Consider the following 23,411-nt stretch of genomic DNA (forward strand, 5'->3'; position numbering starts at 1 on the left):
ATACGTTAGTGACGAGCGGGAACACGGACAGCCTTTTTACTCAAAACGGTGCAACCTAAGGCTCTTATCCAGTAAGAACATTGGTATCTGATTTTACCAGGTACCTAAAGAGCCATGTTGAAAAAGTTTAAAATATGTACAGTTCTTGCTTATTCTGTTCAAAATACTGTAATTTAGCTGCAACAGGCACAGAAAAAGGGCTATAACAGCAATCAGAGGAATGGAAATTATGAGATGTCAAAAGCATTCGGCTAGTGCTGTGAAAGTTGAGAGACAGTACAACCATTCTTTAGAAACTCATTTAATTAGCTATGAGAGAAGAACAATTAAGTTAAAAGAGAATATTGTTGTACAGTGGATGTGCACAGATCATGAATACAGTTAGATGGGAAATTAGGAGAAGATACAATCATCAGATGAGTGAAGGTCTAGAACTGTCCAAGCAGGGTAGTGGGAACAAGGAGTCAGGCTGCTGTAGAAAGGCACATAGTTTCTATTTTATGAATTTGGATTTAAGCTTTCACGGAAAAATCCCTAATTCTATTTGAAAGAACTTCTCAATGCATAAAATTTTATTTGCTAAGAAATTTCATTTCAACCACATTGGGGAATAGGTAATCATGGGAACTGAGCTTCAATAGAGAATTAATATGATGTTCAAGGAAATGGAGCATAAGAGATTTTTACATAACTGTCCTCTCTTCCCACACCACCCATAAAGTTAAGCATATGCTTAAGTGATTTACTACTTCGAGGCCAGGACATTCTGCATGTTGCAAACATGAAATCTTCTTCCCACAGCATAAATGCTTTACCTCCTTGTGAACTGCAAGTATGCAGTTTAAGTTTGCATCTTGAAGTGCGCTACTGAGCACAGGAACAAAAAGAAAAACGATACATATTTTGTCTAACTTTGTGAAAGATGATCTGAAATGTAGGCCTTGTGTGTGGCCTTACAGAATACCTGAAAAACAAGGACGTTTGCCACTAACTTTGTCTCAGGCTTTTGTAAAAGTCATTTTCTCTGGCAGTTTAAACAAGGACTATGCAGGCTTTAAAGTTCGAATGAAACAGAAGAGCTTGGCTTATTTCACGAGGATGCTGAACATGACTGCCTTTATTTCAGTGGGCCACTTGAACATCAGATAGATTAATACAGAAATACTACAGAAACAAACATGAAAGTGGACAGACCTTCACCATTTCTGTGTATGTTTGTCCCAAACCTCTCTGCAATCTGATGTTACAACAATGAAACAAGATAATGAACGGAGCTGGTCAGAAAGGCAGCTTATGGAAAGAAAATCATATACCTGTGTGCAGGCATGTACGTACAAACACAGAGACTGAGCAGCTGCAAATGTTCGAACTCTAGAACAACCCGAGGAAGGTGATTTAACTGTCACGAAGGCTGGCAATTTATGTCACCTAATTCTTGCAAACAAGCCTTTGAAGTCTCTACCACCACAAAGTACTTCAAAATCACTCATTACTCACAAGAAGCAGTTAATCACAACTTTTAAATTTCTTTATGGTATTTTCTTCTGTTCTGGACCCGTACCTGTGATTTACTTCAAAGGAGTAACTTCTCATTGCCAAGAAAGAACAAATACATATACCATGTTGTCAGATCTTCTGGCTTGCTTTTTGAACCAAAACTCTGCAAAACTGCTCCAAAAGTCCCATTATTTAATTGCATTGCTCTGGTACAACGGCGATGAAGTCATCCTTAGGCCACCTGTAACTCAGTTTCCCATCCTGCTGTTTATCATGTAATTCTCTCACATCATTACCTCTGCCTCATGTGCCTTGTTACGCTGCTTTTCTCTTCCCTACGCTGCTCTTCTGTTTTTTGGTGTACCCCATTAATCCTGAGGAGTTGTTTAGGTGGGACCTCTTCCAGCTCACTTTGAAATGCAGGAGCATAAAGGAGCATGTGGACAACGACCCTAAGCCCATCTCTCTTCACGGAGCTGTTGCGTCCTGTTTTCTTTGAGAACTATGCTGGAGGAAGGCTTCTGCTACCTTCTTACCTATTTTAGCTGCTGGTCTGGGTGCCCTAAGATTTCTACCTGCTCTTACTATTTTAACTGACAGCACTGGGGCCGTTCCAAACATCTTACTTCCATCCCTACCTCTCCACTGACTTAGGCCCCGGCAAATAAGGGGACATAAGCAATGCCACCACAAGAAATTTAGCAGAATATCCGAGCAGCAGAGGTGGGAAGTTAAGGCCAACAAGTTCATGGGTGTGTAACAGTGGACCACATCTAACTGTGGTTTGAACATCCACAGGTCTCCCAAAAATAACATCTCTGCTCAGCGGCCCAAGTGAGTATAGTTTCAGTGGCAGGGAAAGCGTCACTGAAGTATGTCACTTTGGTCTGCCATCCCTGCAATTCAGCCTATGAACAGTCCTTTCTGACAGCAGAAAGCTGAGTGACAAACCTCTTTACAAAACACCATATCAAGAGGTTAAATCATTATTTTGAATATGCACTGTTATATTTTGGTGACATTTTACAGACACGCAGCATTTGTTTGCAATTATTCTACGAGTGTAGGATTGAGCGCACACCTACACTTCATTTAATATACAGTGAATTGCATTCCCAACTTGGAGCAGATGTACAGAAAACATTGTGTCCCCTTGCCATTCCTGATTAGCCAATTCCTGTAATTTTAATGCAGTAAGCTTGGGATTTGCACTGGAGCGTGGTTAGCAGCATGTGCCAGTTGCTGCAGCTCAGTTGCCATATAAGCAGCTCGTGCTATATAAGAGGTGGCATCTGCAGCACAGAGGTGGCCCGCAAGTTGTGCTAGCTCTGTCAGAGTTTGCTGGACCTCAGTGCAAAAGTTTGAAGAAGAAAAAAATAAATCCCCCACAAAAGGAATTAACTCTCTACGACCTGCCTTTCTCTTCTTAAAGTCAGCATTTTCTGTGAGTACTGATTCGGTAAGGGCAATATAAATCATACCCAGGAAGAGAGGCACCTATAGAAGAGCAAGCGCCTGCAGCAAATGTGTGCACCAACGTAAATTAGGGTAAGCTGGAGGTGTCCCACAAATCCTACTTGGAGGGTGCCAGCAAACACCATCACAGCACCCTTCTTTCTGAGGTTTGTTTCATGCTTCCTCCTTATTGCTAGTCAGAAGGTGATTTCATTTTGACTTTGGTCTTCTGCTAGCATGCTAGCACACCTCCTTCTAATAAATCCTTTATTTGGTTTATATGAAGTGCCAATATTTGGGTAATAAGAATGATCTTTTAGGTACCAGACTTTCTTGTAGCTGATATGAAGTAAGGTAAGCACAGAGCAACATTCTAATATTTGCACGGATGAGAGAGGAGGTCACAACATGTTTTCATCTACTCATGCTAGTATTCTCACTGACGTCTAAAGACAGTTTGCATAAGCGTGACAAAGAAGCAGGATTTAACCCTTCATCAAAACCTCTGGAAACACTAAATTTGATCAGACTAGAAAAATAAGAAGCCTTATGAGAAAAATTACAAGTGTGTTGCCTTGAGACGACATTAATGTGGCATCAAGAGCCACAGGTTTCCTTCAGGAAGGCATCTAGGTCAGAAGGCTTCCAAGGAGAGGGGCGGGAGTGCCTCCAGTTAACCTCTAGACTTTTGGGAAAGTCTTTTTGTTTCCTCTGGATCCAAAATCTCTGGACCAAACCATTCTTTTTTCATATCAGATCTGTTTTCCAGGATATTCCCATGCCCCTAAAATTTCTAAGGTACAAACACATTAAAAGCTGGGGGAATCATTAGGATATGTGGATCGGAATAAAACAGGATGCAGACACAAATTCAATGCTATTTTAAGACTTGTGGTGGTAGCAAAAACGTGCAGAGATTTGAGCAGGAGTTCTCTCGCTGGTTTTGGCGAAATGCCCGGTTAAGCCCTGACAACACTCGAGATTTTCAAAAGGGACTTTTCTGTGATTATAGCACAAAACACACTCGGCTACTCTCACATCTTACTTTGTGTACCACTTTATCAGAAAGCAGAGGACTGGACTTACTACTATTATTAAATGATAGAGTTATCATCTTCTTAGTTTCAATGCCACCAATTGTTTCTTTACATTTTATGTTTCAGATGCCGGTAAATAGTCATTGTGATAGTAAGGTTTCTGCTGAAGTTTGCATACCAGAGCAACTGTTCTAAACTATCAATTACGCATACTGAAAACTAAATACTGAAACCAGCCCCATCCTTCCTAAACTGATCCCAACCAAACACATTTGAAAATGAACGACACGATGTCTCACAGGCTTGTACGATCCGAAAGCAGACAGTTGGAAATGCAATTCGATTCTGAACCAAATTTTGCTTTAGCATGCTCTGTAGGATAATTGAGTAATTGTTTCCAATCAGAAACCAAGTACAGCAAGAATATAAAAACCACTGACCTTTCTTGGCTAGATTACTGTTGGGTTCATACTTCTCAATCAGTTGTTGAACTTGTTCTTGTTTTAACGGTGGATACAGGATTTCATTTAATCGTGGATCGCGTTGCTTAAAATTTATAAATTCCATCATCTGATCAACAGTAAGGTACGGCTTGCTCTTGGCACCACTAGAGACAAATTAAAGCAACAGTAAGGCCATTAAAATACGTTTCCTTGAAATCTTGTTCAATGTTCTTTAATTTCCCAGGGAAACTGAAACAAGATTCAAACTATCGTACAACAAAAACATTGTCCCACCGTGTCTCTGGACTAATTTACTTTGCCAGCATGTAATGACAAACATTCTTCATCAAACATCTAGGAGTAAGATTTTTAAAAGCGTTCAGCATTATTGACATCAATGGGAAGAGTTAAAGCAACGCTAAAAGCTTTTCATTCCTCTGAATTCCTGGAACTAAGCAATTTTAAAAAGGAAAAGAGAAAACGACATGGAATTCAATCCTGAGCTTGCCACAAACACTCTGCTGGCACTCCTGGCCCAACTATTTGGTTTTACTGCTGAATAACAGCAGCCCTGATTTCATTATTCTAGTATTTGCTTGTTTGGTTGGTTGGTTGTTGTTTTTTTTTTAATAAACCTGCTAAAAAATGCTAGGCACTCTGCAATGCAAGCAAAAAGATTTAGAGAGTTAGCAAAAAGAGCAGAGTCTGGGTACAATTTGTACCCAGATGGAGATCCAGGAAGCCTCCAAGCCAGGTGACGTGCTTTGGGTTGTCTACGGCACTCGGGATTGGCCTACTTCTACTCTGCGAGAGAGCAATGGTAAGTCTACCCCTGGGTTCAATGGAAGCAAACTAGGCCAAGGCTGAGTTCCTCTGAAACCTCAGCCTTAGAGAAAATAAGCACAAAAGGAGTACATGAGCACACCCATGTTGCAACGATAGGTTCACTAATTGCTTTGGTGGTCTTGGGATGTATTTTGGAAATTACTTTGCTTCCATATTGCTTCATGTTCCGACTCCATTGATCAGGCTCTGCTGAAATGGGGAAGTACAACGACCTGCTGCAAGGGGTAGAAGCAACACGAGTTCTATAGCTTGTAATGGAATGTATGAAATCAGTTGTAGCTGGCTGCTAATTTAATTTCACGGTGTGAATTCATGATGCACAAATCCTAAAAGTTACTGCATTTTTTGCGACTCCTAATTAAGCTTTTGGGGGTGATTACATGTATTCTCATGCCTATTGCATGCTGTTACTGCTTATTACTCGTCCTCCTTTACTTTCACGGAAGCCTAAACTATCTTAATCCATACAGAAAAACAAGACCCAGCAGTTCTGCTCCTCTAGGAACAAATTACTTTAAAACTCCAGGCATTAGAAACAGAGGCAAAAGCCTGAAAGAGAAGGAACCCTTGATCTGAGGTTAAGTAACAGCCCTGCTTGACATTGAGATCTGTTCTGGGCAATTGCTGCATGCTGCTGTAGTCTAAATAACCTACTTTGCCATCCCCAGCCCAGAAAATCAGTGAAGGGGAAAAAAAGAAAAGAAAAGGAAAAAAAGAGCGTCTTTTCTTACAACTCAGAAAAGATGTGGTCGATCTCAGGCCGAGGGCAGAGGTTGTTTAAGAACACCCTGTACACGTCTGGCGTGAAGTCGTCTTGAGGGATTGAATCATTCTGCAAAACGGGGAAAAAGCAGTGAAAGAACGATACAGCACTTTTATACACTCTTTGTAAACAGATCACTCACTACTGCACTTCTTTTGATTTGCTTCCTGCAACCTAGCAGAGCCTGGATTTTGCAGAATAGTAAATTCCCCTGAATAACATAGCAGCTTAAAGAGTGCATCTTTAAAAAAATAAAAATACATTCATCATCTTAGTTTCCACAAGGCAAAGTTATCTTTCTCTGAGCACCTGTGAAGACAAAAGAAAGGACATCTCCCCATCCAACCCCATTATCCATAGCATAAATAGGTATATCAATCCTGATCAAGCCCCTGAGCCCAATCCCTGCGGGGCGGCTGACCAGTGGTGTTGAGCCCACGTGCTCCAGCGAGCAAAACGGCAGCGTTACAGACGACGAGCACGTTACTCAACTATCCAAAGCTTTCAAAGAACCGGGGAATGAACTGGGTCACCGAGTCATTATTAATACTCTTGTTCTCTGACAGCAGCAGCAACGTTTCCTTTTCCTTCCTGAAGATACACGTTCAAGACATCGCAATTCTGGGCAAGATTCATGCAGTGTAGCTTTTCCATACACCTTTGTCCTAAACACTCAGTGTAATGCATTTGACAATCAGATTTCTTTTACAGAAGCTGATAAAAATGCTCTCCTATAGAAGAGATACCAGCATTTTTTCTTTACATTTTCTAAAATTTAGAACAATTTACATTTAATCCTGCTTCTAGATGACACTTTCATCATCCCCATTATATCTGCTGGCTTTTCTCTGAAAGAACAGAATTATTGTTTTTAACTGGAGGGAATTACTGGACTGGGTAAGGAAAACAGTCCTTTGCATGAAGCTCAAAAGCCCTCCTCCCACTTGCACGCGCTGCCTTCAAGCTCCAGAGTTTTTGCAGAAGACAGCAAGGACTACTTCTTTAGTGGACCTGGGAAGAAATGAGGACCCCAAGGAAGGTGCAAAGATTTTTTCAGCACAGAACAGTAATGGTGTGCTCACTGGCTTCTGCCTCTGCATCAGTGCACAGAGAAAGGAAAATGGCACAGAAGCTTGTATTTTGTGGAGAGGAAACCTTATAAAGGAATAAGAGAAAGGAAAACACAAAACCAGTGAAATGCAAATACTGAAAATCTAGTTTTTGAGTTTCCTCCACGCAAGCTACCTTTATCAAGAGCTATGACATGTAGTCTCCAGGAGCACCATGGGCCCACGTGATGCCTCTCCACAGCTCCAAAATAATACCTGAATCTGATGAACTGGAGGAGGAAAATTGTAACTTGAACACAAAGCCGTTTGCTTTTAAACGCCATTGAACCTGGTGGTCTCAGAAGCAAGCTGCTGACAGAGGAAATCGTTGCTTTTATTTATTCTGCCTGTTTAACGCCGTTGCCAAGGGAACTGGAAGCATCGATTCAAGCCTTTGTTAGACGGAAGGAAACTTTTCAAGATTTTTCCTGCTTTAGGTTCAAATAAACAAACAAGTGAATGCCACAGGCATCTCTTTATCTCTCCTTTCATCTATGAAACCTGCAGAGGCCTGAGGGTTTTGTACCATGACCATCACTCAGCGTTTCTATCTGCAAGTACAGACTGAACTGGACCCAGTTCATGCTTGGACCAAGCTGGACTGCTTCCCTGCTCCACCTGGGTACCCATCTCCAAGCTCCAACGGTCTAAGGTCACCAGCCATTAGACCCTTGTGCCTTTCCTTTGGCAGACTGTGCAAGTGGTTGCAGAGTGAACTGGTTCAAAAATTACCTGGCCAAAACAACCCTGTGCATTCTACCGTGGGATCAGCTCGCTGAGCCAGGTAACTCGCCAACAGCACAACTGCTAAATCCAGTGCAAGGGTGGATGGAGAAGTTTGTAACCTCAAGTTGGAGGATGCAAATAGCTCCTTTCAGCGACGGCCATCGGCGACACAGAACTACATGTGAAACTCCACCTACTACACTTCCATAAATTTGAGCTGCGGTGTTTTCAGTTGGAGTAGGACTGCTGATACTTGTGTTTTCCTAAAGACCAGGATTCATAAAGCTTGTGAATTTTCTTGTTATAGCCAGCACCCCGCTCTGCTCTGTTCCCTGTACCTATAATCCCTATTCAGCAGGCTACTGCTCCTCAGCCAGCACTTCTCCTAAGGGCATTTTAGATGTTGATTCTGTAATTACCACAAAATTACAGTCTCCCATTGACCTAATATATTCTTTCCTTTACAGGGGATTTGAAGGTACTCAACACTGAACAAAATGTGGGTCTTTTCTGATAACCTGAGATCCAGGCTTTGATTTGCCACTTGGTTCCAATTAAGAAAATATACCTGTTTCCCAACACTTACCTACAAACACCTATCTACAAAGAGGATAACAAACACAAGTCTTCAGGCGTAAGTGCAGAACCTTTTAATAATTATTTCCTGCCGGTAATGTAATCGGTGGGCTACAAAACACAGAGATCTACATGGGAGATGAAAGCCTTGCTGCAAGCATTTGCCACCCCAGGCACAACCTCGGACAACTATATTTGGATTCCAAAAGCCTGCCTGCTGAAAAGGATTAAAATACACTGCCCCTTTCCTCAGCCTGGTCTGAGCCATCCACATTTCAGTGGAACCACCCACACACCTTATGCACTAATCTCTTTTTTGAGACCAATGAAGAAATCACAAACTTTCTTTACCACATGAGAGCATCCCTCATTTCCAGCGTTGCTGAATATTGGCATTCAATTTTATTCTGTGATTAAGAGTCTCTACTAATTTCAAGCACTGTTGATTTATGATTTGTCTGGTAACCTGCCTCCTTTTATAACATCTGTATCCAGTCTGTTACATATTTGGCAGCACAACAGCTAATTCAGATTATTTGCACAGACGGGACTCAATAGCTGGTGTTTTTATTTTAAGTTAATAGTCAAGCTCACTGGTGCTTCATTGTGAACCTCTACATTAACTGGAAAGCAGAAACCAGTCTTCACAGCCAAACAGGCGACTAAAATAAAGCTCTTCAAATTCTATATTTAAGGCACCTTTGACTAAAACCAAAACAAACAAAAATATCCAACAATAACACAAAGCATCCCCCCTTCCCTAAAAGTAGCAAAGATTTTTAAAAAATCATAAGGGAATCAGATGCCAAACTCAAAAACTCATTGGCATGTTTTAAAACTTCATTTAAACATTTATTTAAACAGTCCTCTGCTTTCAGATCTGCTGGATGACAAATGCTGTTGAAAATCAGATCACACAGGGTTTGGTCCTGCAAGCCTCTACACATGCCAGGTCTGACCCTGAAATACATAACTAAATAAATCCACGCTTTGAAAATGTGCTTGACTTGAAGTCCATGGGTCATCCCACTGCAGTCATGCTCAACTGCTCGGCCGAATCAGGGCTGGAGTGCTCAGCGCTGCAGAGAATCCATCCCTTATGAAGGTCCCTAAATATAAAATAAAGAGTTTATTTTCGGCGCTTCTGGGAAGCCTCTCTGGTGCTATTCTTCTACAGCAGGATGAAGGCAGTTATCCAGGCAACGAGAACTCTTCGTCCTCTAGCACTAAATACAGTGCCCACACGTTGTCCCACGAAGTCTCCCGGCAAGCGCGTACACAGGGAATTTGCTAAAGAGTAGGGCTAGCAGACGCTGAAGTTTGTACTGTCACAGGCAAGTCCATGCAGTGATACTATCCCCCGGCAGCGTAGCTCAGGCTGCCCTATGCTCAGGTCACTGCGTAAGATATATGAGGGACTGTCCCAACCTTGAAGCTATGAATCAGGAAAAGAGTGATAAATGCTGACTTGGCATCCTCTTACCCATGACTGCAAATTTCATTCTGTGTTTTAGGGTCATCCACAGGTTCTAAGAGGTGCAGCAAAACGTCCTGTGATCAAAAAGCCATCATGGCCAACGAGCCCCGTATCTTCCTAAGCAATAAAAAGTATGTTTTTTTCTATGAAACTTGGAGAGAAGACCCTTAGAGGGATAAATGAATAAAAAACACCCAAAAAGCCTAAGCTGTTCATGTCCGTGAGTCTTTCATGAACTCTCCGAATAATTTGGTGTGGTTTTACTGAGGAAGATTCCTTGATATTCATGTCTTGCACGCTGCTGGGAGTCCAGTGCTCTTCCAGGCTTTACGGGAGCACCATTTGTCCTGTAGTACAACGGGGCAGAAAAGCTGGAAGTTGAAGTTAAGAATTTTACTTGTTCAAATAAACAGGAACACAAAGGGAAAGAGCTGTAGCTGAAGAAATTATTTTCTTCTACTCCATCACCTCTACGAGATTCAGAGTTTCATGCTTCTTAAGCACTTAGCTTCTAAAATATTTCTTTCAAACATGATCAACACAGTTTTCTTTGCTGCACGAAGCGTATATCTCTTTTGTCCCAACCAAAGAAAGGCTCTACTTTAAACTATGAATAATTTTCAAGATGGTATCCCAGCAACAAGTATCCAGCAATGTGTATGTAAAATTGACTGTACTTAAATAAATAGCAGAAAAAGGTTGCAGTTTCTTTCAGGGACTCCAGTGATGTTTAGATTTTTTTTCAGAGATATGTAGTAAAGAGAAGTAATAAATCGACTGATTTAAAAAGCAATGCTTTGGTGATTTTTTGCACATCTTATCTTGTTTGCTAACAATTAAATGAACCCCCATCTTTAAATTTATTATTTCCATGTTGCTAACCTCACAACCTTACTTTAGATAAGATTACAATAGTCTTTTATACCTACTTTACAAACATTCCTTGGAATTCTATGGAATTAAGCTCCCAAACCCATGAAGGAAGGTCTCAGTGGTAAGGGGTATCTGAGGTTTGGCTTGTGAAGATTTTGCCCCATTGCTCTTCTGGAGCTGTAGGAATTGGCTGTATTAAGAAAGCATTGGGGAAGCAATGGTTGAGCAAACATCACAGCACAGTTTTCGACAAGAGTGAGGGATTAGGAGATGCAGGCTCTCCTCTGCTGCAGACTAGTCCTGCCCCACCTCTTGGACCTCCAAATGTAGAAATTATCTCACAAGAAGCTTCCTGGAGGAGAAGGTCCACCTAGGAGGAAAGACTAAGGACATCTTCACTCCAGCATTAACTAGAATTACCTGCTTGAGCTCATTCCTCTTGAAAAAAGCCTTCTTGAGGGTGAGGTACCATCCTACAAATGCTCCAGGTTGAGGAGAGCTCCTGGATTAGCAGCACACAATGGCTGCATCCCCGCAGCACTAACGGCTTTGACACTATAGCATTTCAACATTTACTCCATGCACCTTTTAGATAAGCTACAGTGAGTTTAAATTGACACTTAACTCAAGCTATAGATTTTTTTGTGTGAGAAGGAAACAGATTACACCATTAGCTACACCTTGAGCTAAGACTGCTCTGAAGTCGTGCCTTGAAAATTGTGCAACAGTCACCGATTCTTTAAATATTCTCACAGGATTTCTCCAGGACAGGTCACACAACTCCCTGCCCTTTCCTTTAATCCATCTGCACTTCTTCCAGGCAATCCTGGTCCCTACACAATTTCAAATCAAAGGTACTTAGATTTGCAGACGGGTATCAGGAACTTCTGTGTGGGAAAGACAGACCTGCTGCTGAGGACCTACCCAGAAGCAAAGCCAGCACAGCATGATCAGCCTTGAACACATTGTCCTCAACTCAATAGAGAGTAAACACCACCGAATACAAGCAACACTTTGTAAGGGCCAGGAATAAATTCAGATGCTTACCCTGGAAGATGGAAGATTACAAGCTTCTAACGCGGTCTCTACTCGTTTTCTGTCAGCGGAAAACAAGCGGTATATGCTGCAAAACGAAGACAAACCAGAGTGAATTGGCTTACAGACGCGCCTCGATGGCCCATGCGGCTTAAAGACTGAATATCACTTCCCAGTCTATCGTATCTTTAGCTATTTATTTCCATTTGGCTGGCTGCTTGGTAACACAAGCGAGTTTAATGGTGCCGACAATGAGTTTAACCCACACAAGCCCCTATTACAGCGGAGAGTTATTTGAAAAAGTCATCACTGCTCTCTTCATATTACCCCCGCAATATGCTATTTGAATATCTTTATCCTCATGTCTCTGACATCTCAAACACATATTCACACTAAAAAGTCAGAGGAGACTACGTGGTAAGGAAGGGGAACAGAACTTACTTCTTCAGAGGAATGCGCCCTTCTGGAGTCACCTGCAGCTTAAGTTTTGTGTAACTGTGGAGAGAAAAGCATCCTGTTTTATTTTTACAGCATTTTCAAGTACCTCTCCACCAACCTTATAGGTCAAGGCCATTGTTCTGATCATGTGGCAAGTTCCACTCATCTCTTTTGCCCAATATGAAAACCTGTTGGGACACCATTAATCAGTAAATACCTTTTCCATCAACGGTAGTGCACCCGTAGTGTCCAATACTGTCCGTCTTGCAGCAGGACACTGCAAATACTGTTAACGCACAAATTTATCATCCCCCCAAGTTCCTTCTCACCCAGGCTGTCTGCCAGTCTATCAGCAGATTGAATTGTGGCACACAGGCTACACAACTTGACTGCAAAGGTGGCTGTGCTCCTCCTCTTCCAGGGGCTGAAAGCGTCCCTGAACGTTGCACACCAACACCCCTGCCTCCCAAAGCCTCCCCATCACGCATCTGTGAAGGTTTCTCCATTTGGCCCTAAATGTTGTCACTCCTCAGCTGGGAGGGAGTCAAATCACTGGCCACTGAAATATCTCTGCACCAGCAAGAGCGTCAGCATACTTAGCAGCCCTGGGCAAGCCCAAGACATTTCCAGTGTGAAGCAATATAAAAATTACAGGCTGAAACTGTCTACAGGCAGGCAATTACCCAGCTTTTGAACCGAGTATTTAGAGCATCTCAATATCTCAGGACCTGTGACTTCTCTTGCATGCTCATTAAGGCAGAAGGACGAGGATGTCTCTTCCTTTGTCCGAATCTTTCAACATACTGATTCAAAGCCTACTGAAACAGGAGTCATCCAGCAGCTTTAATGAGAAGCGGTTGGGCCTACAGCTGCTATCTGATGATCCTCCCAGTATGTGAGGACTACTGGTTACCAGCATAATGTCTACCAGCAGCAGCCTGCAAAGAGCACGACTTTGTGAGTGCTTCATCTCTTCCACTCAAATAGCATTAAAACTATAAATGAGTTTTGCAGTAATATGATCTGGTGAAAAATGTGGCAACACTTAAATATTTCAGAGGATTCTTTTATTCTTTTTTTTTTTAAAAAAAAAACTTTTTCACTTTACCCACTAGCCTACCAAAAGAAAAAGAAACTGCATGGTTCTAATAAACTTTCCTTTTTTTCCCAACCAAAAATGCCATTAGCAACTGCTTCAAAAACAAAGTACATGCTAATATCCCTAACTAGGATAGGAACATTTTCACAAGTCCTTGTCTCCTCATATGCATCTCCTGGAAACCGAAATCTCTTGTGCTACTGTGTCACCAAACAAAAATATTATCCCCTCTGCCCCCATCTCCCAGCACAGAGCTAGATTTAAAAAAAAAAAAAAAAAAAAAAAAAAAAAAATCACAGTGGTTAGTATAAAAAAAGGTTTCTTTTATTTTGCTTTCTATTTTTTGAAACTTTTGAGTACATTCTGGTCACATTTAATGATTTCCTCTACAGCCAAGAAAGCTAGAAATAAAAGAAAATAGGAAAAAAAAATTTCTGAACTTCAGTTAAAGCAAACTAAAAATGTGTGTCTGAAGAACAGTCAACCCCCACCACTACTCGCCACCTTTTTTCCTTCCAAATTCTTTGTTACACATGGGACAGTATTTTTTCCCCTGCAGCCATTATCCATCCATCCAAGAAAACCAAGCATGTGACTCCTGTTACAAAGCTTGCTAGGAGATACTCCCATCGGTAGCGGCCGAATCGACTCATTGCAGTAGTGCGGTGCTGACTCCAAGAACGACAAACTCCGGACGTAACGCTGACCCAAGGTTTCCACAGCAGAGTCACCCGTGGCTCATTGCTGCGCTGGTCAGCATTTCAGTGCTAACGTACCCCAGCGTCCATTTTTGCACCCCAACACAAAAACACACTGCATGATTACAACAGAAGAATGAGCACTTTGTAACCAAACCGGCAGTTTTTATTAACTACCCCTCCTCCCAAATTAACCCTATTTTTCTCATCTGACCAAACCACAGGAGAGCTGCCCAAGCTGTTTATTATTGCACTTCCAACGCTGCAAGGGACTGAATGCCACAAAGAAAAAAGCCTTTCTCATTCTGCTCTAATGCAATTTGCTTTTCTATTTCAACAAAAGTGTTCTGATAGGACTGCAACCAACCCTTTGTCTAGTACAGTAATTATACTAGGGAAATATTTTTAATCTTCAAAGTCAACGATTTCTTAAGTGACTCTGATTTCGCATCTGTGCAAGGACCCTGGAAACCCAACAGTTCCTAAGTGATTTATTAATTAGCGGAAAAAGAAAAGACACAGGAATGCCATGCTTGTCTGCTACTGAATCTACGCAGTGTGTCCAGTGACTTCATCTTTAATTAATATTGCTTGAACAACCACAGAAAAATGGCTCCAAATAAGACTGCTCTACTATACTGCGTGAGAACATGTTCCTCCTGTGAATCTGATAGGAAAATGCCCATTAGGTACAGGTACAAACCTCCCCATTACAGGCCTGTCAGCAAAGTCCACTGCCCACCTGGGGATTTGAGTGGTAAGGGCCATGGAAATAGTAATATTAAATTACTCCCGTAACTCATCTACAACCTATGGAGCTGAAGGAAGCCATCTCTGCTCTTGCTGTCACATCTGGATCCGCTCAGGTTAGCACAGTGCTTTCTCCACTGTCAACACGCGGAGCGAAAAGGAAACGTTAAATGTTTCCATCCATTTGGGATTTTGTTTGCCTAATATATCATTGCCATCCCAACGCAGCATTATCAGACACAAAGCTGTAGTTCCTGCAATGTCCAGCCTTCAAAGTTTCTTCAAGAATTTCTGTTGACTTCAGGTGCACCACAACGAACGCTATGAGAAGGAAACACACAGACACCCACCCTTCCCAGAACAGGCACCTACGAATATGTACATGGGATTAAGTTAAGCAGTCGGGAACCTTCTGACTAAATATAGGTGCATCTAATGAAATTAGGCATGCACAGACTTAGAAAGTCCAGAAAAAGGGTGGGTTAACTTGCTTCTTGGATGGAGGCAAGTTTTAGGAACCTAAGCCCCGGCTTGGTATTTAGCTGGACTGAGCCTCTGCCTGTGAGCAGAAATTAAAAGGTGTTTTGGGGGAGACACCAAGCTCAATTTAACCAGCCAACTCGTAGGCTGGGGCGGGTATATCTTCCCTTTTAGAACCCCAAAAGGTCAGCAAGTACCCCAGTTCATTACCATCACTATCTGGTAGGCTTTGCATGCTGTTCTCAACGCTATCACTTATGCAAAACTCTCTCAGCGTGTGCACTTATCATCCAGTTGAGAATCGCTAATCTCAGGCTTAGTTCTCTTTCCTTTTGGAGGTGTGTTTTTACACCCCAAATGTTCTCATAAACAGCTTTTCTACTTCATTGAAAGCAACTCAGAATCTGCGCACCGTGCAAAGCAATCTAGATGAATGGATTCACAGCTTCCCTCTGAATCACGTGAAAACCACAGAGATCGGACTGAGGAAAATGGACTTCTTGCATTTCTCAGTTTTTGATCAATAAGAGAAAAAAGGGGAAATAGATCAGAAGCAAGTCAGTCCAGAATATGCTTTCATTTTAAATGGAGAGCTTCAGACTACAGCTGAAGCTACTACTTTTGTATACAAGGGGAAGATGGCATTTAATGCTGGTTTTTTGCTACGATAGTAGTTTGCAAGAACCACCCTAACAAGATTTTTCTTTAAATGACGTTTAGATAACAGGCTTTTTAAAACCATGCGAAAAGACAGCCTGTGTTTACAAAAGTGACAACTCATCAAAGCAGAAACAATAGATGACAATGTGACTCACAAGAAAAGAGGAAAATGACGCAAAGAGCAACACCCACAGCATTAAATACACTGGCCACTTACGCTTTTTCCAGAAATGCATCCCTTGACATGTTCTGTGCCAACAAATTTGTTGCCAAACTGAACACTTCATCTGACCATTCCTATAGAGAGAAAAATTGATTAAATGAGGCTTCGTTTAGATGTTTACTTACACAATGCAAAATATTTTCGAAAATTATATAGTTAGTAAAAAGTGCCTAATTAAAGTCTGAACTTGATTTTCCCAATTACAGCTTCCTTCCTTGTCTGTGAGACCTGATTTTCTCATGGTGCCAAAAAATGAAGACTGTTACAAGTATTTTTTTAAAGATAACTTACTCCATGGAATTAACAAAAAAATAATCATATGGATAAATATCTGACGCAAAACACATTCAAGTTTCTGGAAGATGTGCAATAAATGCCCCAGAAAAATAAATTTTCTTGTGTGTTGGACACCGTTCTGGTTGACACACTACGGATTTAAAAAGGAGCCTCTATACCACCATTCTTATAAAATGAAGCTGAAATGGGCTTAAATCCCTCTGAAAACAGCCAGAGCCAGCGGGGCGGGATACAGACCAAACCATAGCACGTCTCTTCCTTCAATGTCCCCTCTACTAAGAGCTCGTTGTGAGAGCCTCCGCATCACTCTCTCTACAGATCACGAAGTGACTGAGACAACAAATACCACGCCTTATCTTTTATGGTGGATACCGAATTAAGAAGTGTAAGTTCTAACATCTTACCAGCCAACATAAGAAATACACTTAAAAAAACCAAACCGGCAGAAATATGTAGGAATAAGTATTCAGATATACAAGGAAGAAGATGCAAGACCAAATACAAAGGCTCCTCTACCCCCTACTGTAGATCCTTACACTGTGGTCCTATCCTTGCTAAATTATTTTTCCCTCTTGCTACCCTGATGTAGGGAAGACGTCCTCCAGCTGGTCACGGGAAACCTCCCTTCTCCCCTGCAGGCACTGCTCTTCCCATGGCTCTCCCTCACTTTTCCTCTCTTCATTTTCCGGACTTATTTTTCTCATTTCTATGCACGTTGCTGACATGCTTCCCTTAGGTCTCCATCCCTTCCCGCGTTCCCAGCAGGGCTGGTCCATGATTACAATCTGAAGTTTAGACTCTCGCTGCTCATCCCATTGCTCTCCTCCCTTGTAGATCTCTCCTGCAGCTCTCCATCGACAACTTCAGTGCATTTTTCCTTCCTAACTTGGTGCTTATTTACAATCTTCAATTGCAATCCTTTTTAATCACAACTGTGGTTTTGGATTGGCTTTGTTTCACGCCTTTAAAAAAAAGAAGGGAATGAAAATAAACAATGCCTTTGCAAACAATGTGGTGAGGTGTTTTTTTTTAACTTGATGAAGTTTTCTGAATTTTCTTGGAAACAAAAGTTGAGTTTCCTTTCATATCAGTCCAGATCCAAAATTCCCATCACCACACACCCTCCCAGATGTGTACTCCTTGGAGGTATTCCCTCTCCTTGGTTCTTCTTTTTCTTGAGGAAAAATACAAAAAAAAGGTGATTTCATTCTGACAAGAACTGATAATGATGAAAAGTATCATTGACTTCCAATGAAACAAACGTTGCTATGGCACTTTGAAGCTTACGAGCTTGTTTTACCCAAAAAGCCTCACGTTTCCACGTGACTAGGTGATCAGTTTGAGAAGTTTGGAAGTTATAATTTTTTATATTTTTTTTAACGTGCTAAGATTTGTTCCCTAAACTTATCAGATCTTGTTCCTGAAACCAGTCTCACACAGTTGCTCCCAAGGAGGAAGAGATAAGGCTACCTACATGCCTACTGTTAAAGGGCCTTTGATATCCTGCAGCTACCAGATCCTTAAGTCCACCTCATTTACAACCTCACCCCTAAGCAGCTGAGACAACACACCTCCCCATGACTGGTATTTCTGGCAGAGAAACCTTGCTCCCTCAGACACAGACTTGTTCCGCAGGTAGACCACTCTTGCCGACATATTCCTCCCCTCCACCTCTCGTGACTGCTTCTACTTTTTTTTTTCTTTACTTGTTTTTCCTTCTTAGGTCTAATTTGAAAAAAACAGGGGTGTGAGAAAGAACAAGAGCAGGAGTTGGGTTCGTTAGCAACACCACTGCTTTGCTGTGACTCTTGGAACAGAAAGCGTATTAAGTGCAGCATCTTTTTTTCTTCTTGGCAACTCATTTTTCCAGGCTCAAAATAGGCTCATCTTGTAAACGCTACTTTGTTTAGGCACTAATAATAGCAGTTAAGACTTCTCCCTGTGACGCTAATGGCTGCAAAGATTAATGGCAACATAAAATATTATTTAGATATTGAAAATATGTTGGCTTTTAACACATCTTGATAGACTTTGTTTTGATCTCACCGATTCTGCTGGGCTTAAAACCGATGTATTACGTAGAATACAGAATTAGGGCACTTCAGGAGTATCCCACACCCCAGCTCTTCCTTCTCTTTGTCCGAGTGCTTGTTGACCGGAATGTAAGGGGAACTCAGTTATTATGTGCCTGTCACGAGCATTATTTATATAAACAGTCTTGCCATTTTCCTTTGCTAGCTTTTCCTGGCTCTTCAAGCGATCACATCGCTCTTGCCAAATGTTCTAAGGGCTACCTGCAGGCTGAGCCATTTCTAACGATACAGGTGCCAAGTCAACAAGTCACAAGCAATACTTGCTCATTGCCTCTCCCATTTTAGGGTCTTCATTCCAGCCACCACAGAGCCGCAGCCAAAAAACCAAGATCAGAAAATACGCCAAGGATCACGTCATCTTTCCAGTCGCTGGTCTAAACCCTCAGCAGGAGGAGAAACAACAGCCAGCACAGACCCGAAGAAATAAAGGAGATGCTTTGGACTGACTTTGATGGGCTTGCATCAAGCTGTGAGCCAAGATGCACCTTGCCGCTTTAGCTACCAAATGGCTCCATTTCCTTGATTTTGCTGCATGGTACAGCGTAAAGCCCATACTCTAACTCTGTGCATGAGGCACTCTGCAGCTGTCTTTACCAGCAGCAGCGATTCCAGAAGGCAGCGCTCGGTGAGAGCTCCGCTCCGCGGGGTAGAAAGCTGTTATGTGTAGAAAGAAAACAGCCTACTGTGGAAAGGTTATAACAGCCTCTGAATCACTGCGGTAGCTGCAGACTCCTGTACAGATGCAATACAAAAGGAAAATATAAATCTGTGTATTTTGAAATAGGACTGTACCAGTGCCAACAAACTGTTTGCAGACTGGAAGCCTCTAATCCCGTTTGGTAGCGGAAGAACCCAGCCTTTCGACATTCAACTCCAAGCAAGTTACACCCGTCATGATAAGAGCTCTCTGAACTCGATCTCCCCTCCTGTTACACTAATTCATATTTATATCATTCCTGTGAACTTTACTAAGAAATTATTTAGCTGTTCTGTGCTTTGGCAGGTAGCATATAAGCAGCAGTTCATTTGGAAATCTGTTGCTCAGTGAAATAATCTCTCTGCTCTGTTACATGCATCAGGATACATACCGTAAGACATTTATCTCAACAGAAGAGATGAGACTTTTTTTCATAAGAAAAGGCAGCACACTTTCTTAAAAACACTTCCTTCAAATCAGAACTGACTACGTGTGAAGATAATGCTTCTCCCACATTTGTTTTTGGTGGGAGGTTAACGAAGCAAGCTGCTGAGATTCTACGCTTTCGGCATCCTTATGAATTTTATTTTTAAAAATCTATCAAGTTGACATGAATTTACAGAGTTTGTTTTACCATTTTATTATACTGATCAAGCTCTTAAATATGCCTAAGAAGCTGGAAAAATAAAGACGTATGCTGGAAAGCATAGTAGAGCACAACTTGTGAATCATCTTTGACTACATCATTTTACTTATGGAGGAATTCATCAGCTCTTGGTGATGGATCTGATCCAAAGCTCATCAAACTGAGGAGAAATAGACTTCCTTGGGCTCTGGATAGGGGTCTGTGTGGCCAGGATGGACTAGTGTGGTGAGAACAGAGTTGGCATGAGAGGGACAAAAGAGAGTGAGAGGAAAGAGATGAGAAAGATGGGATGTTCACTTTTGAAGTTACTGGATTTGGGGAGAGAATGAAATACTGTCGAGGAGACAGAGGTTCACAGGTTGTACTCCTTCACGTCGGGAACGGAGACAGAGAAAAAGAGCATCCGCTCCGAACAGCGTTTGAGAATAAACTCCTTTCTTTATCCTGGCTTCTGCAGTGCTTGTTTGTGGATGCTCACAAATCCTATCCCAAGACAGGCACAGGCACACCCGGCTGAAAAAAAGCAAGCACTGTATCAGTGCCACTTCTCTTCATCATCAAGATGTGTCCAGCAATCTGCCTTTTAGACCACTACCTGATGAATTTCAAGCTGCATTCTTTGAACAAACCAGCTGCTCAGTGCCCTTCAGCTCATCACTAATGTACTTTAAACATCAGTTACTTTCTCCTGGAGGAATGCACATGAAACAGTACATCGTGACTACATCATCGCTTCTAGCTCTATTTAGTTTGCTTAGAGCAAGTTGAATAGCCCAAGGTTCGTATTTTCATAATTTTCCCACAACTTGGCCAGTGGATGCGATGAACAGAGTTTGTAGCGGAACAGGAAGCCTTCTGCAAAGGAAGAAACCCCCATAACCGAATAATTTTAACTGCCTCACTAAGACTGTTACAGTTTACTTTGCCTTTCTCCTCCAAGGAAGGACTGATCAATGCTTGTCACACAAGTTGAAAAATAAGGTGTCACAAATGAAGGGTTAATCTGAAAAATATTAATGCACTGAAAAGGGAAAGGCGGGGGAGTTTTTCCAGCTTTCCCTGGAACATCAGCAAGCAGAAGGGTCAAAATTTGCCTGTGTGACATTGAAAACGTCTTGTCTTTACATGCCTTCTCAGAGCCCCCCGATGTGCAGATTTATAATGACTCCTCTGAGTCACTACATGGGTCCTTGAGATGATAAGGACCAGATTCTGTGGTCTGGCTCATACAGAATTGGAAAACATGTTAAAAAAGGAAGAATTTTTAGATGCATGCAACAGCGATCAAACTCTGCTCTCATTGAAATAATGAGGGTATTTAGCACGATATAAGGGCAAGCACAGCTAATCTGTAATGCTTTGAAAATCCCATCCCCAGGCTACAGTGCCTGATTGATAAAACATGAATTTATTTGGTCTGCCGCATTTACAAATAACGAGGAAGACTTAGATTCTTAGTTACTCAGATCGTAGCAGTTACTCAGGATTTAGAGCAGCCAAGCTTTTCTAAAACATGATTTTATCTAGAGTATTTTTAAGGTTCCATTACCAAACAGAAAATGGCCCTAAAATACCAATTTCTGCACTGTTTTAGCAAATAGATTATGGTTCACTGATTGCTGGCTAGACAGGAAAGAGAAAAAGAAGGACATATCTTTCTGATTTGGGTGATTTTCCCTCATCCTTGGTAAGGGCTAACAATTTTCGCTGGTAAAGCTTTAGCATACCTTTTCATTCTCCATCATAGGCTTAGGGTTTTTTTCCTGAAGAGTTGTTTCAATCACTTTCACTTTTGCAGTGTTAAGATTTCTTAACCACCCCTGTAGAGTATAGCTGTGCGTTTTCAAGTCTGAGGACAGCGCTTCCCACTCAGCAGTCCGTGGACCACCACAAACTAATTTTGTTTCTATTCTTTCATATCAAAGAAACAGTGGAAATTGTGTTTTTGCCAAATTGACCAATCGGCTAATGAAGATCAGCAGAAACAGAAACCTGACAAGCAAAACTTTATGCTCCCAGGTTAAGGCTTTCATCCTATGACCTTTTTTAACCTGGTCTGACCATCCCTGTTGCCTGGGAGGTGACAAAAGAACTCTTTACTGTTGTTAAGTAACAGCACTCGACGGAGAAATAATCTTTTTAGCGCAATCTAGTGGACTTGAGGATGCAAACCATATGAAAGCGTGCCCTGTGCGTGGTTATCTGGAGGCTGTCATCAGTCTACCTACATGAATTGAAGTGGAAAGAGGAGTAGCTTTTGAATGTTAATTTGGAGTAGATCAAGCAAAGAGCTCCCACTTCATTAAACACAACTGAGTCGTACAGAAATTGGAAGAAGGAAGAAAAACCCCAAAACATGCACTAATATCAATCATAACTTGCTTGTCACACACAACTGTGTTTTATGTGGTGTGTTGGACAGAAATGAAGGGACTGTATACCTGCATGGAAAAAATAATTTGCTAAGGTAATGACTTCACAATTCTTATCAAGGGCTATCAGCAAAGAAAATGCAATCCTTAAAATTAACCTTTGAACATGAGCAGAAATGGTCACGTATGCAAGTTAAATTCAGTGTTTGATTGCTGACATACTTGAGTATACAAGGTATAGCTGTAGATTGCCACTACTCTGATATAGGTCAACCTTAAAAAGTCAATCGTTTACAAACTTTGTTCTCACAGATGGTCCATAATTCGCACGTGCTTAGAACAAGCATAAAAGGATGATAACTACTGAAGGATATTGATATGTGCTTGGAGAGTCACAGTACACATCTTATAGCCAAGTAAAAATTTGCGGGTACCATTATCTTCACAATGCTTATTTGGGTTTTACAAGCAACGTTCTGAAGATGAGCACACATATCAGGGGGAAAAAATTTGTGGAATTAACTCCCAGAGAAAAAGCGAATGCACATTTATTCTTTGGTATCGAGTGGCAGAGCTCTATAGCAGAACTGAGGTTCATTTCATAGCAATCTCCAATGTTATCTCATTTATCCATGTCTCAAAAGAATACTTTAAAAACATTTTAATTTTATATGACACAGATGAATGTATATTACCTTTGCTATATCCTCTTGGAATGCCACCAAGTTCAAGTACGATATGTTGACCAGGTCTGGACCATAGACAACAGTGATCATTCGATTTTCCAGTCGACCTCCTAGGTTCCCAGCATCCAACAGTTCGCGCAGTTTTGGATCCTGCATGTAAACACATTACAAAATAGTTAAAAACCTTTTGCAAATACTTATACTAAAAGAGGTGACTATTTTTGCAAATACTTCAATGTTGAAAACTTGTGTTATTTTGAACATTTTAAACATGATGGCACTAGGTTCTGATCCACTTAATTAGTCATTAAAATATTTAAAGGTATTAACCCAGAATAAAAAGAAAATCACTACTGTAAATCCTTCAAAGCCTCTGAGCTCTGTATTGGTACAGTACAGACTAAAAGCTGTCCAGCTGATGGCTGCACATTCCTA

General features: G+C 41.4%; 1 protein-coding gene across 8 annotated transcripts in view; it reads right to left on the reverse strand.

Annotated features, from left to right (window-relative positions):
- PLCB1 (phospholipase C beta 1) overlaps positions 1 to 23,411 on the reverse strand; it is a 415,215-nt gene that overhangs the window by 143,148 nt on the left and 248,656 nt on the right. For all 8 annotated transcript variants that reach the window (XM_072857457.1, XM_072857455.1, XM_072857454.1 and 5 more), the window contains 6 exons: positions 22,986 to 23,126; positions 16,180 to 16,259; positions 12,279 to 12,332; positions 11,850 to 11,925; positions 6,010 to 6,110; positions 4,430 to 4,596 (listed from right to left, as the gene is read on the reverse strand). In XM_072857457.1, the coding sequence (XP_072713558.1) occupies positions 4,430 to 4,596; positions 6,010 to 6,110; positions 11,850 to 11,925; positions 12,279 to 12,332; positions 16,180 to 16,259; positions 22,986 to 23,126 (619 nt within the window). The remainder of the gene's footprint in view (positions 1 to 4,429; positions 4,597 to 6,009; positions 6,111 to 11,849; positions 11,926 to 12,278; positions 12,333 to 16,179; positions 16,260 to 22,985; positions 23,127 to 23,411) is intronic.

The sequence above is a fragment of the Ciconia boyciana genome, chromosome 3 (genome assembly GCF_034638445.1).
Source record: "Ciconia boyciana chromosome 3, ASM3463844v1, whole genome shotgun sequence".
Classification (NCBI taxonomy): domain Eukaryota; kingdom Metazoa; phylum Chordata; class Aves; order Ciconiiformes; family Ciconiidae; genus Ciconia; species Ciconia boyciana.